This window comes from Galleria mellonella, unplaced genomic scaffold, assembly GCF_026898425.1.
Source record: "Galleria mellonella isolate WM207_F2 unplaced genomic scaffold, CSIRO_AGI_GalMel_v1 utg57, whole genome shotgun sequence".
Taxonomy (NCBI): domain Eukaryota; kingdom Metazoa; phylum Arthropoda; class Insecta; order Lepidoptera; family Pyralidae; genus Galleria; species Galleria mellonella.
Genome location: NW_026442119.1, coordinates 8,797,745 through 8,814,843, shown reverse-complemented (window position 1 = coordinate 8,814,843; position 17,099 = coordinate 8,797,745). Strand labels below are relative to the sequence as shown.

The following is a 17,099-nucleotide window of genomic DNA, read 5'->3' as shown; positions in this document are numbered from 1 at the left end:
ATATCTTTTGGGAAGACATATTGCAGATTTATAATAAATCGGTTACTAACTCAAAACTCTAGAGAGTAATCAGCGAACTAACAATCAAGTCAGTAGATTGACTCGTAATGGAATATAGAGATTTTTTAATTTTTTTTTTTATTATTTTTAAAGGCTTTTACCTTCTTCAGGTATATCAGTCCTATCGTACCCTGAACTGATTTCTCAAACAAAACTTTATCTACCTTCCCTAGACGCGGAAAGAGAATAATTAATGGGTATCAATAATTTACAGAGATGTTCAAAAATTTCTGGTTTAAATTCAGCTAACATAGATTGAATAAGACCAACATTCAATTTATTTAAATTAAATTGGCGCATGAATTCTTCTCTTTCCTTCGTGTTAATACGACACTCTAATAGAATATGATGCACATCATCGATGGTATTACAAGTTAGAGATAAAATTGAAATCATCTTTAAATAATATAAAAGAAATTGAGTATTTTCGTTTGCTTGTTTCTTCATTTACTTCTTTTAAACCAGCTTGATTTAAAAGATGTACACAAATTTATTTGGTATTGAATTTTATATCGAGTTTTCTTTTTTCATACACAGATGTATTATATTGTTCCCTTATTCGCATCTTTTGAGAGTATTATCACTAGAATGATGGAAATCTATGTCGACATACCTATTGTATTATTATTTAGTTATACAAAGAACTTTATAGTGTATATATACAAAGAAATTGTTTGCCATTCTAAGTTGCATAAAAAAAAATTCAAATGAGCAAAATATCTAGAATATTTTTCTCATCAATATATAATAATATTTGCTAGACTTTTCGACGCCAAAGGTTTTAACCTGTACCAAAGATTTTCACTTAAGATATCTGTCTTACGTTCAATTTGTGTTTTAACTTTCGTGATTTAAGTTCTTATATTTAGTTTGTATAAATATCACAACTTCCATTGTAATGTATTTCTGAAACAAATTTGATTCGATCGATTCGACACATTAAATGTCTCTCTTTAGTAGGTATTTGTTTATATTTTCATATTAAAGATAAATATTTGTTTATACTTTATTGTACACAAAAATGAGATTGTTATAAATTGTTTTGAATATAGATTTACAACAGGTGAGCTTCATTCTGCGTACGTAATATAAAATGAAGAAACAATGTGATAACAGTAACTGCACTAAAAAAATTGTATTTATTATTAATTAACTATAAAATAAATTATTTTTAATCATATCAAAGTAGTTCATATCACATATAAACATATCACAGATATTGTTTATACCAATATGTAATTCAACAGTTGAAGAACGAAGGTTTGTCTTTAACGTCTTGAATCAAACTAAAAACATAATTACTTAATGGATTTTTATAAGTGATAATAATCTGCCAACAACTTACAGGTATATATATAAAAATAGTAAAGTTTTTCATTACTCTGTCATGCACACTCCTTTTTGGAAACATAATATGAATGAGAACCTTTCTCCAGTGTTGACTCCGTAAAGACGAACACAGTGTGGTACAATCAGTAACCAGATAGTGGTAACCTCAAATGTAAGGATTCAATGAATGCTGATAGGATCCGTTATTTCCGGTCTTTGAGAAGGACTATATTCAGTAGTAGATTGTAAATAGCTGAGTTAATAATAATAAATATGAGTACAGATTAACATCTACATGTGTGTATGTTACTTTAAAACCCATATATTGATAAATCTTAGGTTCTAACCAGTAAATCTTAGAATTTACTTACATGAGATGATAAATCTAAGGATTTTGTTAAAAAAATATAATTTTTCAAGTTTTCACTAAATCAAACCTAACCTACATTTTTAGACTCTAATACGAGCACCACGCACTTAACAGGTTTAAATATATCCGAAATGTCAAGTGATTGTATTTATTTAACTCTAGACATATTTTGTACATATTATATTAATTGATCAAGACGTCAGAGAACTTAGGATTAGTGTAGTGAAAACTCGAAAAATTATCATTAAAAAAATATTTACCATTTCATGTTGGTAATTCCTAAGATTCACTAGTTAAACCTAAGATTTACCAATGTGCTGGCCTTTACAGTAACATACGTACTTATCAAAATTCCAACAATAAACCATAATTATACATTAAGTGTAAAGAAAGTTGCAAAAATATAAAACGTTTTAGCATCAAAGCTATATTTACATAAATGTATTACCAGATCCATCGGTGTGTAAATGAATTGAACCATATAAATGAGCAGTGTCAAAATCATAACATGTTCGCTGTGCCAATTGATCGCGCGAAACACGCGTTTTCGTTTTAACTCTTTTCTCGAACCATTCCTCGAATGAATGATTTTACTCTTTGATGGTTACAAAGAAAAAAGACCAATTTGTTCCATACGATTGATTTATCTACAAGTGAACTCATTTGTATTTGCTTGTATTGAGTGTTTTCTATGCCTGATTATAGATTATTTTTATTACTCTACATTTTATTATTTAATCCATAATTATAATAATTATTTAGTTCATAATTAATTTTTTTTTTAATAAATATTACGAATAAATCATTAATGACCATCCTTCCAACGATTGATTTTACTCCTTGAGGTTTCAAAGAATAAAAGACCAATTTATTTCACACGATCAATATATCTACGTGATCTCATCTGTATTTGATTGTGTTATCGTGTTTTATACGCCTAATTATAGTTTTTTTTATATAAAAGAATTTTTATGACTTCGTATTTTCTTGTTTAGTTCATAATTATAAAATTAATATTTTGTAAACTATTCATTCAAAGGTATGAACGCAAAATAGAAGGATTGAGTTTTTGTATTAATTGTTTAAAATAAATAAAAGTTACATCAAGTAATTAACGAATATAATTTTGAATACAAACTGTTTATTTAACGGCTAATTACTTGGAATTATCCATAAGAGATGGCTGTTTTCTGCATAACTAGCTTTAGTTTAATACCCTAAACAACAACATGTTTAGATATAAAATAATTAAGCATAAATTTAGTGACAATTTTCTAGCTGATATTGGGAGCGATTCTGAAATTTTTTAAATTTTATTTCATAGCGATATCTTTCATTTAAAAACACATGTTACTGTTATTGTACATTTTATTTATTATAGTATTTATTTAATTTACAAATTGATTTTGTTAGACAAATGCAAAATAATGATTTCGCAAAACTATCAAATCAAAATACAAGGTTATAGAGGTTTTTTTTTTTTATACAACTTAAAATGGTAAACAAGCTGACGGCCCACCATGCTTTGCCATTCCTGAGGACTCAGGTATTATTCCTCTGTACCCAGTAAATTCACGCCATATCCCACCCTTCAAACCGAAACACAGCCTTGCAAGCACAACTGTTTCACGGTTGAAACACGAATGGGACAGAGGTACCCAAGCAATCGACTTTTGTACAAAGTCTCCGGCGCCTCCGAATTTGTCCCATTGTCTTACAGATAGGTATTTAGATTACTAAAGAAACAATATCCGTATACTTCAAAATCCTGTCAGAAGAGTGATAAACAAATGTCTGACAATGAAAGCCAAAATAATGTTTGATGTTTGATGGTAGCTGTCAAAATGAAGATGTTTCCGTGTCACTGGCGTTTGAAATTTTAGCTCTTCGATCGCTTTCGATGATATTTTAAAGGTAGAACAAATTTCGAAATTCAACAAAGACAACAAAGATATTCAATATACTAAATATTAATTGAAATTATATTTGTAATAAGTAAGTTTTTGCTTAGCTAAAAACAAAATAGTAACTATCTGTTCTTATTTTTAATTATATTATTAAAGATTTTTCAGAACACGTTATATTTTAGCTGTAAAAATAATATGGTCTTAAAATTAATCGAGCATTCAAATCAATATATAAAAATTAAATGAATTTATTTATATTTATACGAGTATTTAAAATAAAATTATTTATAATTAATTATCTCACTGCTAAAATATTTCGAAACAAATGAAAGGCATCATGATCGCGCCATTGAACTACAAGCAATTCAAAGACACAATTGAATTTACAAGTAAAATCTCAACTCGAACTTACATTCAACTATTACTATTACTATGTGCGGGTATCAACTCCTAGTGTCTAAAATTTTTAAGCCCCCTTTGTCATACACGAAAGCCTGATGTAAAATGTGGATAGCATTATATAGTCTCTAAAGTATGAAGCAAGCGGCAAAAAAAAAAAAAAATAATAACCCAAACGTGTATTTGAAAAATTCAAAGATCTAGATTGAGATTCGATTTTCGCGTCTCCGGTGCGTTTAAAGTTGTTTGACTGTGTCACCACTCATATATAAATAATCTAAAAACGCTAAATAATAATATATAATACTGAAAATTAACTACGGGTTAACTGTCAATATGGAACGCTATTTCCTGAAGGAAATTGACGCCGCCTTCAATCGGGAAAGTTCCGAGAAATATTATTCAAGTGCGAATTCTTAGCGATCTAAGAGTATGTTCTATCACGCACGTGCTCTCTCACCTTAGTTAATATTCTTTTTTCTTAGACTATAATAGAATTGTTTTCTTTGTATTATACCTTTAAAAAGAATTTATATTTATCTTTAAAATTTATAAAACACACCAACTAAGAATGAAATCTTTCATAGATACTTAGATTCGAAAATATTTGAATTTAGAATACGGAGCTGTATATAGTTGGCAATTTACGTAACATTTTGCTTCATGACAAGCAGTTTTTGCATTTAAAATAAAAACGGAACCTTTGAACGCGCCGAAATTAATATCGGATCAACACAGGAATAAACCTTATTGATAGCAAAGAGAATAATCTATCCAGAATTTGGTACTGTAATTACATACCATAGCCACAAAAAATATAGGCTAATTTCGAATCTCCTGTTTTTGAAGTTGAGATGTTTATACCTTATTTCTTGGAAAACGGCACGAAATTGTATTTTTAATGTGCCGTAAAAATCTAATTTCGTGGCTTCAGCATTTGCCCAGCTGTTTTCCATGTAGTCTATGATTAGCATAATTTAAAATTAATCATGTTTAATATTAAATATGTCTGTTATTGATATTTTTTGCAATCTATAAATTATTAAATAACATTAGAGAAGATGAAAAAAATTAAGCTTTAGTTCCCAAATTGTCTTTATAATTTAAGTAATATTTTAGACTCTTGGGTTACAGGTTTATTTACTTAGTTAATTCAGATAAATAAGTTGAAAAAACTAATAGTTAAATTAATTATATAAATAGATAAAAACAGTATTTAAAATTAGTTTTTGACTATGTAACTTTAACATGTATTTGTATTATGTTAATAAAAATATTATAATTACTTTCAGTGAGTATATTGGGAAATTGTAATATTCACACTAAGAGTACGTTACTGTGAGAAATAGATAAATTAGTAATATTGTTTATTTTAAATGTTGTAATGTTAATAAATTTACTTGGAAATGTCGTAAATGTAATTATCAAGTTGAATTAATATCAACAAAAATACTGTTTATTTGTAATCACTCTAATAATAAATTAATTCTGATAATAATAATTCTTAGTCATTTTAAAGTTTTTGTATATGTTTGCAACGTAGTTTCTAAAATCTATTAGATTAATATTATTAAAAAAATTAAAGTAACTTACTGAAGTACTAACAATACTCCACTTTTATTTTTTTAATAATATTTTTTGTAAAAATATTAAGCAACTACGACAGTGTCATTTATCAAGTTAATCTCAGCAGCGAAGGAAGTGAAATTGATTCAGTATCCACGACTCAAGATCATTTCCGGTTTTCCCCTACTTTTTCCCCCAATCGTAACTAAAATATTTTATGTCCACTTCAATTATATTTCTCTGTATGTACAGTGCTAGTACCAGCAAAAAAGTAAAGATAAAATACTACCGAATTACAAGCTTAAACTATTTCACTTTAATGTAATAACTAACGATTTAACTTACGCGTACTTAGATCGAGAAATCCCGACTACTTTCGGAATCAATTCGTTATCCTTAGTACTGAGTCAGTCTTTACACCGGCGATTATTACATTAAAATATAATGTGTGCTAATGAAACTTTTAACAACAAAATAGTAAGTTTCGTTCTAAGAGTTTGCGAATCGTTATAAATTAACTACATATAAATTGTATCTAACTAGGTGGACGTAAAATTCCGTATAATATAAAAAAAATCTATATAAACATTATTTAATTATATATATTATATAAAACTAGTAGTTGACTTGCAAAGTGCTTTTTTGCTCTCTGCCGGCATTCACTGGATATACTTTTCTTTATTATCTGTATTAATTCTAACCTGCCTCTTAAATTTTAGCGCATAATACACGTTAACAAAATTTTATTGACTCAATACGTTGATCGATCTTTAATATTAACGTGAACGAATATCGATACATATCGATACTTAAATTTTAAAATTATTTTAATAAAGTATAAGTTATGATTCAATTACACGTACCTAACTTAGATCAAAGGGACAAACCCTACCTACTAACTAAGTTGCCAATATTTGATATAACGATTACTAAAAGGAAGACGAGACACTTCGTCCCATTTTATCAATTAGAAAGTGGAAATTAATTTAATTACGTTTCCTGCAGGAAAGTCCATTAAAATTATAGGTATTCATATTTCACATTTTTAATACGACTTTATTTGTTCCAGGTAAATTATGAAGACGAGCATTCAAAAAAATAATTTTCTATCAATGCAAATTACACTTCAAGCAAGAAAATAATTTTCAAATACGTACAAGTGAAAACAAAATGCATTTCTTCAGTTGACGAATTTATATTAATTAATCGAAGTAACAAAAATAAGAAAAAGGCTAGAAGAAATAAAAGCTGTTACAAAATTTATGATCTAAATGCCTGATTCAAGAAAAGATTGCGCTGCTATTCGCAGGCGCCGACTATGTTCGACTCGACTAAAGGCGCATTGCTCATAGCGCCATCTCTTTTTAACAGTTCTTGCTGGCAACACGGTAAAGGCTGGCCTTCTACCTTTCCAGCGCCAGCGGATATTTTGAAAGCATTCTTCATATTTGCGCTCTCAATGGCAATAGTATTCGGCAATTTGGTACTGATCTGTGTATTGAATAATCGGCGATATATTAAATATATTGATAATCAGGTAAATTTTCTTTAGATATTTACTCATATTCTAGATGCTAAATAAAATGTTTATAAAATGTATTATTTATAAATTTTAGCTACAAAATAAAATTATGATAGTGAAGGATAAGAAAATGTATTTAAAAAATACCTCACCCTTTAGATATCATATCTATACAGCTTTTAGACTACGCTATATGTATTTTCTGAATAGATAACATATTCAATTTGCAACTTTATTTTCTCGCAGCCACGGTATCTTCTGACTTCACTCGCTCTCAACGATTTATTCACGGGTATCTTGATAGCTCCGGTGGCTCTTCTGCCAGCCCTTTACAAGTGTTGGCCCTACGGAGAAATATTCTGTCAGATACAGGTATTGTAATATAATAACAATAATATTCCTACAGACACGACGTAGATGCTCATAACGTTTACGGCCATAAATTATTAATCACATCGCTTTGACATAATAATATATTATGTCCAGATCTATTATAACAATAATATCAGTATTTTTAATATCAAATTTTCCCAAAACAGAGAATAATATAACAACAGATTAAAACAAAATAAAAATTGAATATTAATTTTCCATCAAAATCTCGAGGGAGTTATTTAATCTAGTTAGAACTAGGCAGGCGAAGCTACGAAGTCCGTGCTAAACTTTATTTAAACAAGAGACGAAGAGAAAATGAGTAAAGTTGTTTCACGGGAAAAAAGTTCTCAATTGGAGAGGCAAAGTTAAAGGTAATCGGATATTACGGATAAGTACTCGAGGGTGCTACTCGTTTCTATCACATTTGGACCTTACAAATTTGACCTTGCAAAAAAAAACTTAAATTTCTCAACGTAATTTTATGATACTCCTATTCGATTGCGTGTAAAGCAAAATAAATTATACGTAATGGCTATAGAAATATCTCTGATGACAGCGTCTGAGGAAATTTCAAACGACGAAAATGATCCACATTGTGGGGAATCTTTTGAAGCGGGAACAATTTGCGTTTTAAAAGAGTAATTGTTGGCGATCCGCTGACGCGGCGGTCTGCAAACAATAAAATTGCTAAAAACTTCCATGGCAGCGTATAATGCGCGACTGCTAATGGTGTATAGTGACCGGGCACAAAGTCCTCGATTATGGAAGTTCAGCTTTGTAACTTGGGCCATCTGCCTGCCGCTTAGCTCGCTGAATCGTAATTCCACCGCTTTCAGGAAATCCCCTTTTGTTCTATTTTGTGAACCAAGGTCACTCGAATACTTTGGATTATTCACGGAACCTTTATTATAAATTATTAACATTTACTAAATATACTTATCATTTCTTTTATCATTATTGCATGAAAAAAAAAGTATATATATATATATATATATATATATATTGCTAAATACGCTATCGAATGTAGTAGATGTAGAAAAATAAAATTTCGTTCAGGCTTTCTTTAAATAACACTTATACGAACACCAGTAGTAATTTTTCGAAAACGGAAAGGCGAGATTCTGAATTCAACGTGAGAAGTGCCTTGGGAATAACTAGTTTAATTTGTTACGTGCGGGAGTAATAAAATGTCAATGTGTAAATGTCTTTTGCCCTCAAAACTTGACTTGTAAGTAATAGTACCCACGTTAACAACCCCGAAACCCCTAGAGAAATCATAGTCTGTAGTAGTTCTAAATACTCGTAGTAATGTTATGTAAACATTTCAAAAATGCTTCGATGTTCTTCACTTACAAAATTAAATTATAATAATATTAACCATTACATTTCAGAATGCATCCAACTAACAGTTCAATGTGAAAGCCACAAAAACAGGAAATTGCGAAGTTATGATTCTTAGTAAGCGACCTCTTAATACTTGAATAACTATTTATGTTTTTTCAGGCCCTCTTACGCGGAGCAGTGAGCCAACAAAGTGCTGTTATTTTAGTGTGCATGGCAATCGACAGATATTTATATTTATTACACCCTAACACTTACCACAAACATTCCAGTAAAAAGGTGAGAAAATTTTTTTTTATTTCGTTTTATTTATTTATTAATTACAAAGTTAGCTTATATATAACACGAATCTTGAAAACTACTAATCTAATTTAAAAACGCTTTTTGCATTTAAAAAATAATTTTTGAGGGAAATTATTAACGAAGCGCGGGATATAGCTAGTATATATATTATAATATCAATAATCAAGTTACTTAACAATTAAATCTATGATCTGTAATCTTAAAATATTGCCAAAGTTACGAAAATATGTTTATTATAAAAACATCATTGTTTGAATAATGAAAAAAAAAATTATTGAAAATTAATTATAAATAATATGCCTTATACAAAACTTTAATTAACGCCTAAGGTCTTTTGACAGGATTACAACAAAACAAAAGGTTCATAAAGTTAATTAAATATTGAAGTTGTATTCACACGTTTAAGAGTTAGGATTCTGTAAATCCGAGGTTGCGTTCAAAGAAGGCTTTCCGTACTTGATAACACCTTTCTCTTCGAAAATCTCTTTGAGCTACTTATAAACTTTTGGTATTCAAATCTGACTTACATGTCTAAGCTTTGTCATTTATAACTCTGTTTATCACTTTGATTATTATTTATAAGTACTTCTGAAAGATCACGTGGATAAAACGGGTAAAAGCTAGTATTTTTAAATTTACTACATTGTTCATTTTTTTTTATATCATATACAGTTGGCATATTTTTGTTTCAGGGTTGTGTACTGGTTATAAGTATAACGTGGATTTTGTCTGTTTCATTATTTGCAATAATGGTTCTTCCACGGTCTGGGTATTACTTCAATTCTACAGGATTGATGGCTTGTGACGTATTTCATAGTAGGGTTGCATTCAGGTACGATTTACTATTAATATAGTTTTTGTAGTTCAATTATATTTATATAAATATAATTAGTCCCACTTAGTCTAACTTAGGGTTGAAATTATCCAAAAGAAAACAACTTAAAGAAACCAAATATTTTAGAGAAAAAAAGATCTCTCCCGGAAATCCTTGAGAAAGCACTGTATAATATAAACTTTAATCTATCTAAATCTACTAATAAATTTTTATGTCCCTAACGAATAATACTCAATTTTTTTTTAAATATTTTACTTATACATCTATGAATTAGATATAGATTAATTGCATTATTATTATTAGCATCATTAGCTTTAATTTATTTGTCGATTTTACTTACTGTGCTGTACTATTCATTCATTGCTTATTGTTTTTATTAATTATTGTTTACTAGTTATTTTTATATAACCTTTATAATTACAAATAAAGTATATATATGTATATATATATTCATATATATTTATTTATATAATAATACCCCTTACTCTTAAGAACAATGGATTAATAAAACACTTGTATGAGGAACTTTATTTTGTAAATTCATAAATTTAATTAATACGAAGCTAATTAATTGTAAGACAATTATGCAAACACTAACCGCGAACAAATCAATTAGTCAGCGCTCATATTGGCGTTGGTTCAAACCATAATTTTATGAGTTCATTAAAACTTTTATCATTACCCTCGACGGAAGAGAGCGGATTCATTATCATTAACTGGATTAGTGTATTATTTGTTATTATATTGAGAAGAGGTTTAACCCTGTAAAAAAATATTTAACAAAATAAATTATAATTTTTCTACTATCTTAGTAGACAGGTAGCTATTTATAAGGTTTTAATATTTTTTTTTCCATAAACTAGTATGTTATTCTATTTGGTTTCCATATTCATTTCTGATGACATTTTGAAAATGAAACAAATCTATGCTACTAATAACCTAATAAAGCTCCTCTTGTAATATTAATTATTATTTAAAATGGTGTCACACAATGAAAAACTTACTTCAATTGTGGCAAAACCAGTAATTTTGATTTCAAAACTAAATTATTGAACCAATTTTAATAAAATTTGTAATGGGACCAATCGATAAGTATATCGTTTTAGATTAATAAAAGAATTTTCCAAATTACTGACGGAGTTATGAGGTGACTAACCTAATTTGACGTTGGTTGAAAATAATAATACTTTTTATCCAAGTAAATTTAACTATAAATATTTTTGAATTGTCATTTATTATGAATCTAGCGCCTAGGTCGAATTATATATTATATTTATAATGAATTTTAAAATTTGAGTTATTTCAAAACTCAATTTTGTACCTAATTTTAAGTGAATTTATGGGCCAACACAATGGGCCATCTGATCTAACTTTATCAATCTATTCATCACACTATTACTTTGCTAGCGTAAAGGTAATATACGATTATGTAGGCGAGTTTATCATTCCATTTACATCCATTAAATGAAATGGAATATTAAGGAAAGTATCTCTCCTTCTTTTAATCGTTTCCTCGTTAATGAGAATCGTGAGTTCAAATTAGGTCGCCAATGATTTTTCTCCAGTATTACGTGTGTGTTAGTTAGTCAGTTACCTGGTGGTATTTACACGTATCTTGATTCAATCACTGTATTGATATTCAGCCTCTGGTTTTATTTCTTAACGAAATTGTAATTAATGTAAAATATAAATTGAGATGAAGTTACATAGTAAAACTTCTTTCAGAATACTCTCGTGTTGTGCTTACTATTTTCCAACTACAATGGCACTCATGTATTGCTATGGATCGGGCTTCCATGTAAGCAAGAACAGAAGCAAATGCGACCAGGACTCGACGAGATCCAATGGTGTACCAGTGCCTTGTAATAAGAACTCTCGTGGCGAACACGACATCATGGTAAGTGTACATCATTGTTTCTAATATTAAAAAAGTGAATGTTAATTTGTTTGTTTGTTCTTGGTACCTTAACGACTTAAACAATCGTTATGAAGTTTGGTATACATGTACCATTTGAGATGGAAAAGGGGATTATAAGTTTTATCCCAGTCATGCACACGAATTCGCGGGTAAAACTAATTAAGAATTCAATGAAAATTCTTTCATCCTGAATATTATTGTAAGAAATAAATAATAGCTCAAAAAAATAATAATAAAAAAATAGGGTTCGAGATTTTTTTTGTGTAAACCAGCTAGTCCTACAACTCTGTTCGCGTTTATCGTCCATTCGTATTTATTCCTTATTCATTCATATTTATAATTTTGCTTAGATATTTATTTTATTTTTTTAAGTAGTTATATATAATAAATTCAGTCAAATCTAACGTAACAATTAGTTATATAATAAATAATGAAGTCATTATAAAGTCATTCATTAATGACATTGCACAAATATAATTAATCACTTTTGACTTGGAGAGTAAATGAGTTAATAGGGGTAATTAAAATTAATTACTTAGATGGGAGTGAATAATATTGTGGTATTACAGGGTTCTTATCGGAGAAGAATATCTTGTGTAAGAAATATTACAATTTATTTAATGTCACTTTGACGGTGATACATACTCGTATAACAACTTAATAAATTGTTATCTAAGGGTTACGCAGTCTCGCCACATACAATGAAAATATTAGCCTACTAGCTTTTACATAAATAAATAATATAAACAGAGGTCTATGCCCTTCTCAGTCCCAAATAGTATGTATATACATATTTACGATAGTTGAGCCGTTAAGATCATAAATAAATAAACAAGCTTAATATCATATTTATAATATCAGCAAAGATAATTATCATACGGTACGTACGTGCTACGTACATTATCAGGGCGAATTGTCTGTCAATTTTCAAAACCATTTGAACAAACTTTTATATATAGATTATTTAAAAAAATACTTTGAAAACGCACCACGCGCCTTTAAAAATTTAGCAGTCGTTGCCACGCTAGACAGGCGTATTGGCAACCACAGTTAGGTTTTAATTATATTTAAAGAGAGATACTGCTGCCCATCCTATGAACATTAAATTCACTTAGCCACATATTGCGATTACCACAAGAAAGAAAAAGGATGGCCCATTCAATTCTGGGACCACACATAATTAATCATATGTATTTTCTATTTTTAAAAAGCAAATACCAGTACCAGTGCGACCACACAGCGTCAGCACATCGCGTACTATGGCGGCTATGTCCCTGGGATTCATTGTTATGGTCACTCCGGCTACTATCCAGGAAGTCGTCGCAGCATGTACCGGCTGTAAGGTATAAACATGATATTTTATGGTTTATATTTTTGTTGTACGGTTATCTGCGAACGAAATGCCCCTTTATGTTTATCCAAACTTTAGATTCAGACAGCAAATCCTGAACGTACGTTTTGGTCGAGTTGTAATAAAACAAGTGTTATATAAGTATACAGTATATACGAAGGGATATTTTGACTGCAGGCAGAATGTCATTATCTTTTAAATCATCTGCAAAGATGTTGTGTAATTGTTTAGCAAGAAAAGGCTATATTACCAGAGGGAGACTTTGTACAAAAGTCGATTGCTTGGGTACCTCTGTCCCATTCGTATTTCAACTGTGAAGCAGTTGTGTTTGCATGGCTGTGTTTCGATTTGAAGGGTGGGATATGGCGTGAATTTACTGGGTACAGAGGAAAAACACCTGAGTCCTCAGGAATGGCAACGCATGGGGGGTATCATGGGCGAAACTGTCATGTCCATTGTACTACTTATGTCTATAGGCGACGGTTACCACTTTCCATCAGGTGGGCCGTCAGCTTGTTTGCCATTCTAAGTTATTTAAAAAAAAATAAAAAATCTAAAAAAAATACAATTGAATTAGTTATCTGATAGTTGTCTCAAATAAATAAAATTATAAGAGATCTTTGTTCCAAAAATAAAACTCAATAAACTTTTATTGTTATACTAAAGGGGTATTTACAAATCAATTTGGTCAAATATAATATAGGTACATTACTGCAGTTGAGTATTGTAATTTTTTTTTTTATATTATGTTGCTGAATATGGGACTGAATCTACACATTGCTATAATAAATAATAAAGCGTAGTAGAGTCTATGTACTCGTATACCGAATATAATTCTAAAGAATAAATTATGTGTGTATGATATAAAGGCATAAAAAATATATAATTAGTCTTATATTAAAACGTATGACTGAACAAGACATTATGTATTAACATTGCATGTATGAAAAGATTATATTCTAATTTTTTATCTCCAACCTTCACGTGAATATTTTATGAAAGGAATTATATATTATTTTTTGTATATGAGACGACTTTGATGTAATTTTTACAATAAACAGTTTTATTAAAATAGAAAATTGTGAAAGTCAGTTCTCAAAGAATTAAATTGAATGTATAAAATTTTATATGATTTTGATGATTTAGTAATTATATCCTCCGTAACTATAACTTTATCTTTCTATAAAGGTACCACCATCTCTGGATTTCATCGTTACATGGCTGGCATTGAGCAACAGTTTTTGGAATCCTTTTCTTTATTGGCTTCTCAATAGTCATTTTAGAAGAATCAGCAACGATCTCCTTCAATACTATGTAAGTACACTTTTGAATTCTAAACAAGGAATAAAAGAGATTAATATTCAATTATCCTAGGCGGAGCAACTACTACTTTAAAACTTATCCACGATTAACCTCTTCCCCTATAAATAATAATAAACATTATTAGTTTCAGTAACTTTTAGAAAATTATTTTAACTAATAATTCTTTCTTATAGGTTTGTTGCAGAAGAACTAAATCATTTCCAAGCTATGAAAAGCCAACAGGTTGCTGTGGGTCACCCGTCACATCCGATGGCCTTCATTCGAAGGGAGAATTTGAAGGTCTTGGAGAGAAATATTGGGGAGAAATATTAGAACGTACTGTTTCTTCAACTTCCTTACACGCTATTCAAAAAGCCTGTCAAAGGGATCCGCTTCGGTGCACCGGATCATTTAAAGGTTGTCCAAGTGGAACATGTAAACAAGATCCAAGATATTTCGATGGTTATGGGCCAACAGATTACAGGCAGCTGGATAGATCTGCATTTCAAATTGAATCATGTTCACGACAGTGTAGAATGAAGAACTCAGATTTCTGTTTGTTTAGACCCAGCCCAGGTTTTGAATGTGGCCGTTCGCGATCTAATTTAAGTTTAGACGAAGGAAACTTCAACAAAACTTGTAATAATCGACATCCAGAGTTGTGAGAATTTCGAAACTGTCCGGTCTTCGGGCACAGAAGTAATAGCATAGGTATGTATCCGGGGGTGGAACATTTTAACTCTAATATTAAGTGGAAATTTGATGACTCACCAGGTGTCGATGAGGACTTACAAACTCTGGAACAAAATCTTGATAGAATTAGAAGTCTTAGCCATGAGAGAAGTTTCAATGCTTACGGTTTAAAAGATAACGACAATTTGTTAGAAGTAGAAGTGAATGATATTGAAGATGACTCTGATAATAATAAAGACTATAATGGAAGTGTGCGTGAAAATTGTGAAGAAAAAAGTGATTATAATGCTACTCATAAGTTTTCTCGTAATTCGTCATTATCTAATAGAGAACTAGACGTGATCAAAGAAAGTTCGAGAAGTTCGAGTGATACAGAAGTGACGCTAACGCGATGACTTCCGAGGGTGACATTTGATAAAGCAGTGAATGTTGTTCATTTGAATCTATCCCCGGAACATAAACCTTGTAGACGAAAGTGTACTTTAACATTACAGAGACATCCTTGTTTTCATGATAAATAGAAAAACAAATAGTAATAAGTGTATGTGGACCAGTAGATTCAGGTCTCATTTTGTATATTAATAAAGTAATTTTAGTTTCATATAAAGTTTCACTTATGAACTACTAACAGAGTGCCAATATTATTTTATTTTATATACGTTAATTAACTTATCTATTTACTAATACTAATATTAACAAGATTTTTAGAGCCTGTAAGAATAAGCAATACTGTTCTCTCGTATGACGATTTATATTTCTTGCAATAAAATAGAATACAATAAATAATTTGCATATAATATGTTTATTTTAGCAATTATTTTTGAGTATTGATAAATAAAATATTATAATAATTAATCTTTAGTAAAGTGTGTTCTATTAAAGTTTTATAAAGCATGTGATAAAAAAAAAACTACAATTGTTTATATGGTTGTTATTTGTTCAATTTATCTCTGCAACTTAGAGCCTAAATGTATTCTATTCATGGATTATGTGTATGTATATAATACTATAAAATAAGACTGTTGTAAAGAAAATTAATAAGACATTCCGAATCGCACAATACTTTTCTTCTATTTATGTAATAACTAACAAAATGTTGATGTCTACCTAAATGTCATAAACAGCAAAAGAGAAGAGAAAATAAATTATTTATAAAAATACGTTTGTCATTTCAACTAAGTATCTGTATTACAAAACTTGGTGGTTAACTATATCAATACTAATAACTATTCTGCGACTTATAGCTGCCCTCAAAAATTACTAGCTTTTACCCATGACATCGTCCGCGTGACCGAAATATATTTACTAACTAGGATAAAAATACTCTGTTCTTTTACTTCCTATTTACCAAATTTCATAGTAATTGGTTAAGCCGTTAAGATGCTAATAGGTAACAAACAAAAAGACTTACATTTATATTATGGGTATTATAGTAAGGATGCACATTCTTGGTAACTTTGCCAAAATTTATCAGCATCTCCAGAAAATTACATACATTTTGCACTTCTATTGTATCGTAACGATAAAATCATAATGATATCGTAATATGCATGTGCAATTTTTACCCTCGAACTTCCTACTCAAGGGTTTACTGTAACAGATTTCTCTATAAAATAAGTTCGTTATTGTAAATTCAATCTTTTAATATGTTAAATATAAAGTATGTACAATAAAGACTTTACAATCAACACAATGTTACTGTAAATTAAATTAGTGCCACCTTTGTATTCCGCAGAGACTATTTGTAAGCTCTGACATAGACTTCTAAACTTATTAACTAATCCACTACAACACACTGACAATTAAATGAAATGGTGATTCTTTCAAG

General features: G+C 29.5%; 1 protein-coding gene across 1 annotated transcript in view; it reads left to right on the top strand.

The window, feature by feature from the left end:
* LOC113509808 (trace amine-associated receptor 8b) overlaps positions 1 to 15,391 on the top strand; it is a 72,953-nt gene extending 57,562 nt beyond the window's left edge. The window contains exons 3-10 of the mRNA XM_031910917.2: positions 6,701 to 7,168; positions 7,400 to 7,525; positions 9,032 to 9,148; positions 9,865 to 10,004; positions 11,733 to 11,904; positions 13,137 to 13,268; positions 14,465 to 14,590; positions 14,773 to 15,391. Coding sequence (XP_031766777.2) covers positions 6,950 to 7,168; positions 7,400 to 7,525; positions 9,032 to 9,148; positions 9,865 to 10,004; positions 11,733 to 11,904; positions 13,137 to 13,268; positions 14,465 to 14,590; positions 14,773 to 15,243 — 1,503 coding nt within the window. The 5' untranslated portion in view covers positions 6,701 to 6,949 and the 3' untranslated portion in view covers positions 15,244 to 15,391. The remainder of the gene's footprint in view (positions 1 to 6,700; positions 7,169 to 7,399; positions 7,526 to 9,031; positions 9,149 to 9,864; positions 10,005 to 11,732; positions 11,905 to 13,136; positions 13,269 to 14,464; positions 14,591 to 14,772) is intronic.
* The last annotated feature ends 1,708 nt before the right edge of the window (positions 15,392 to 17,099 follow it).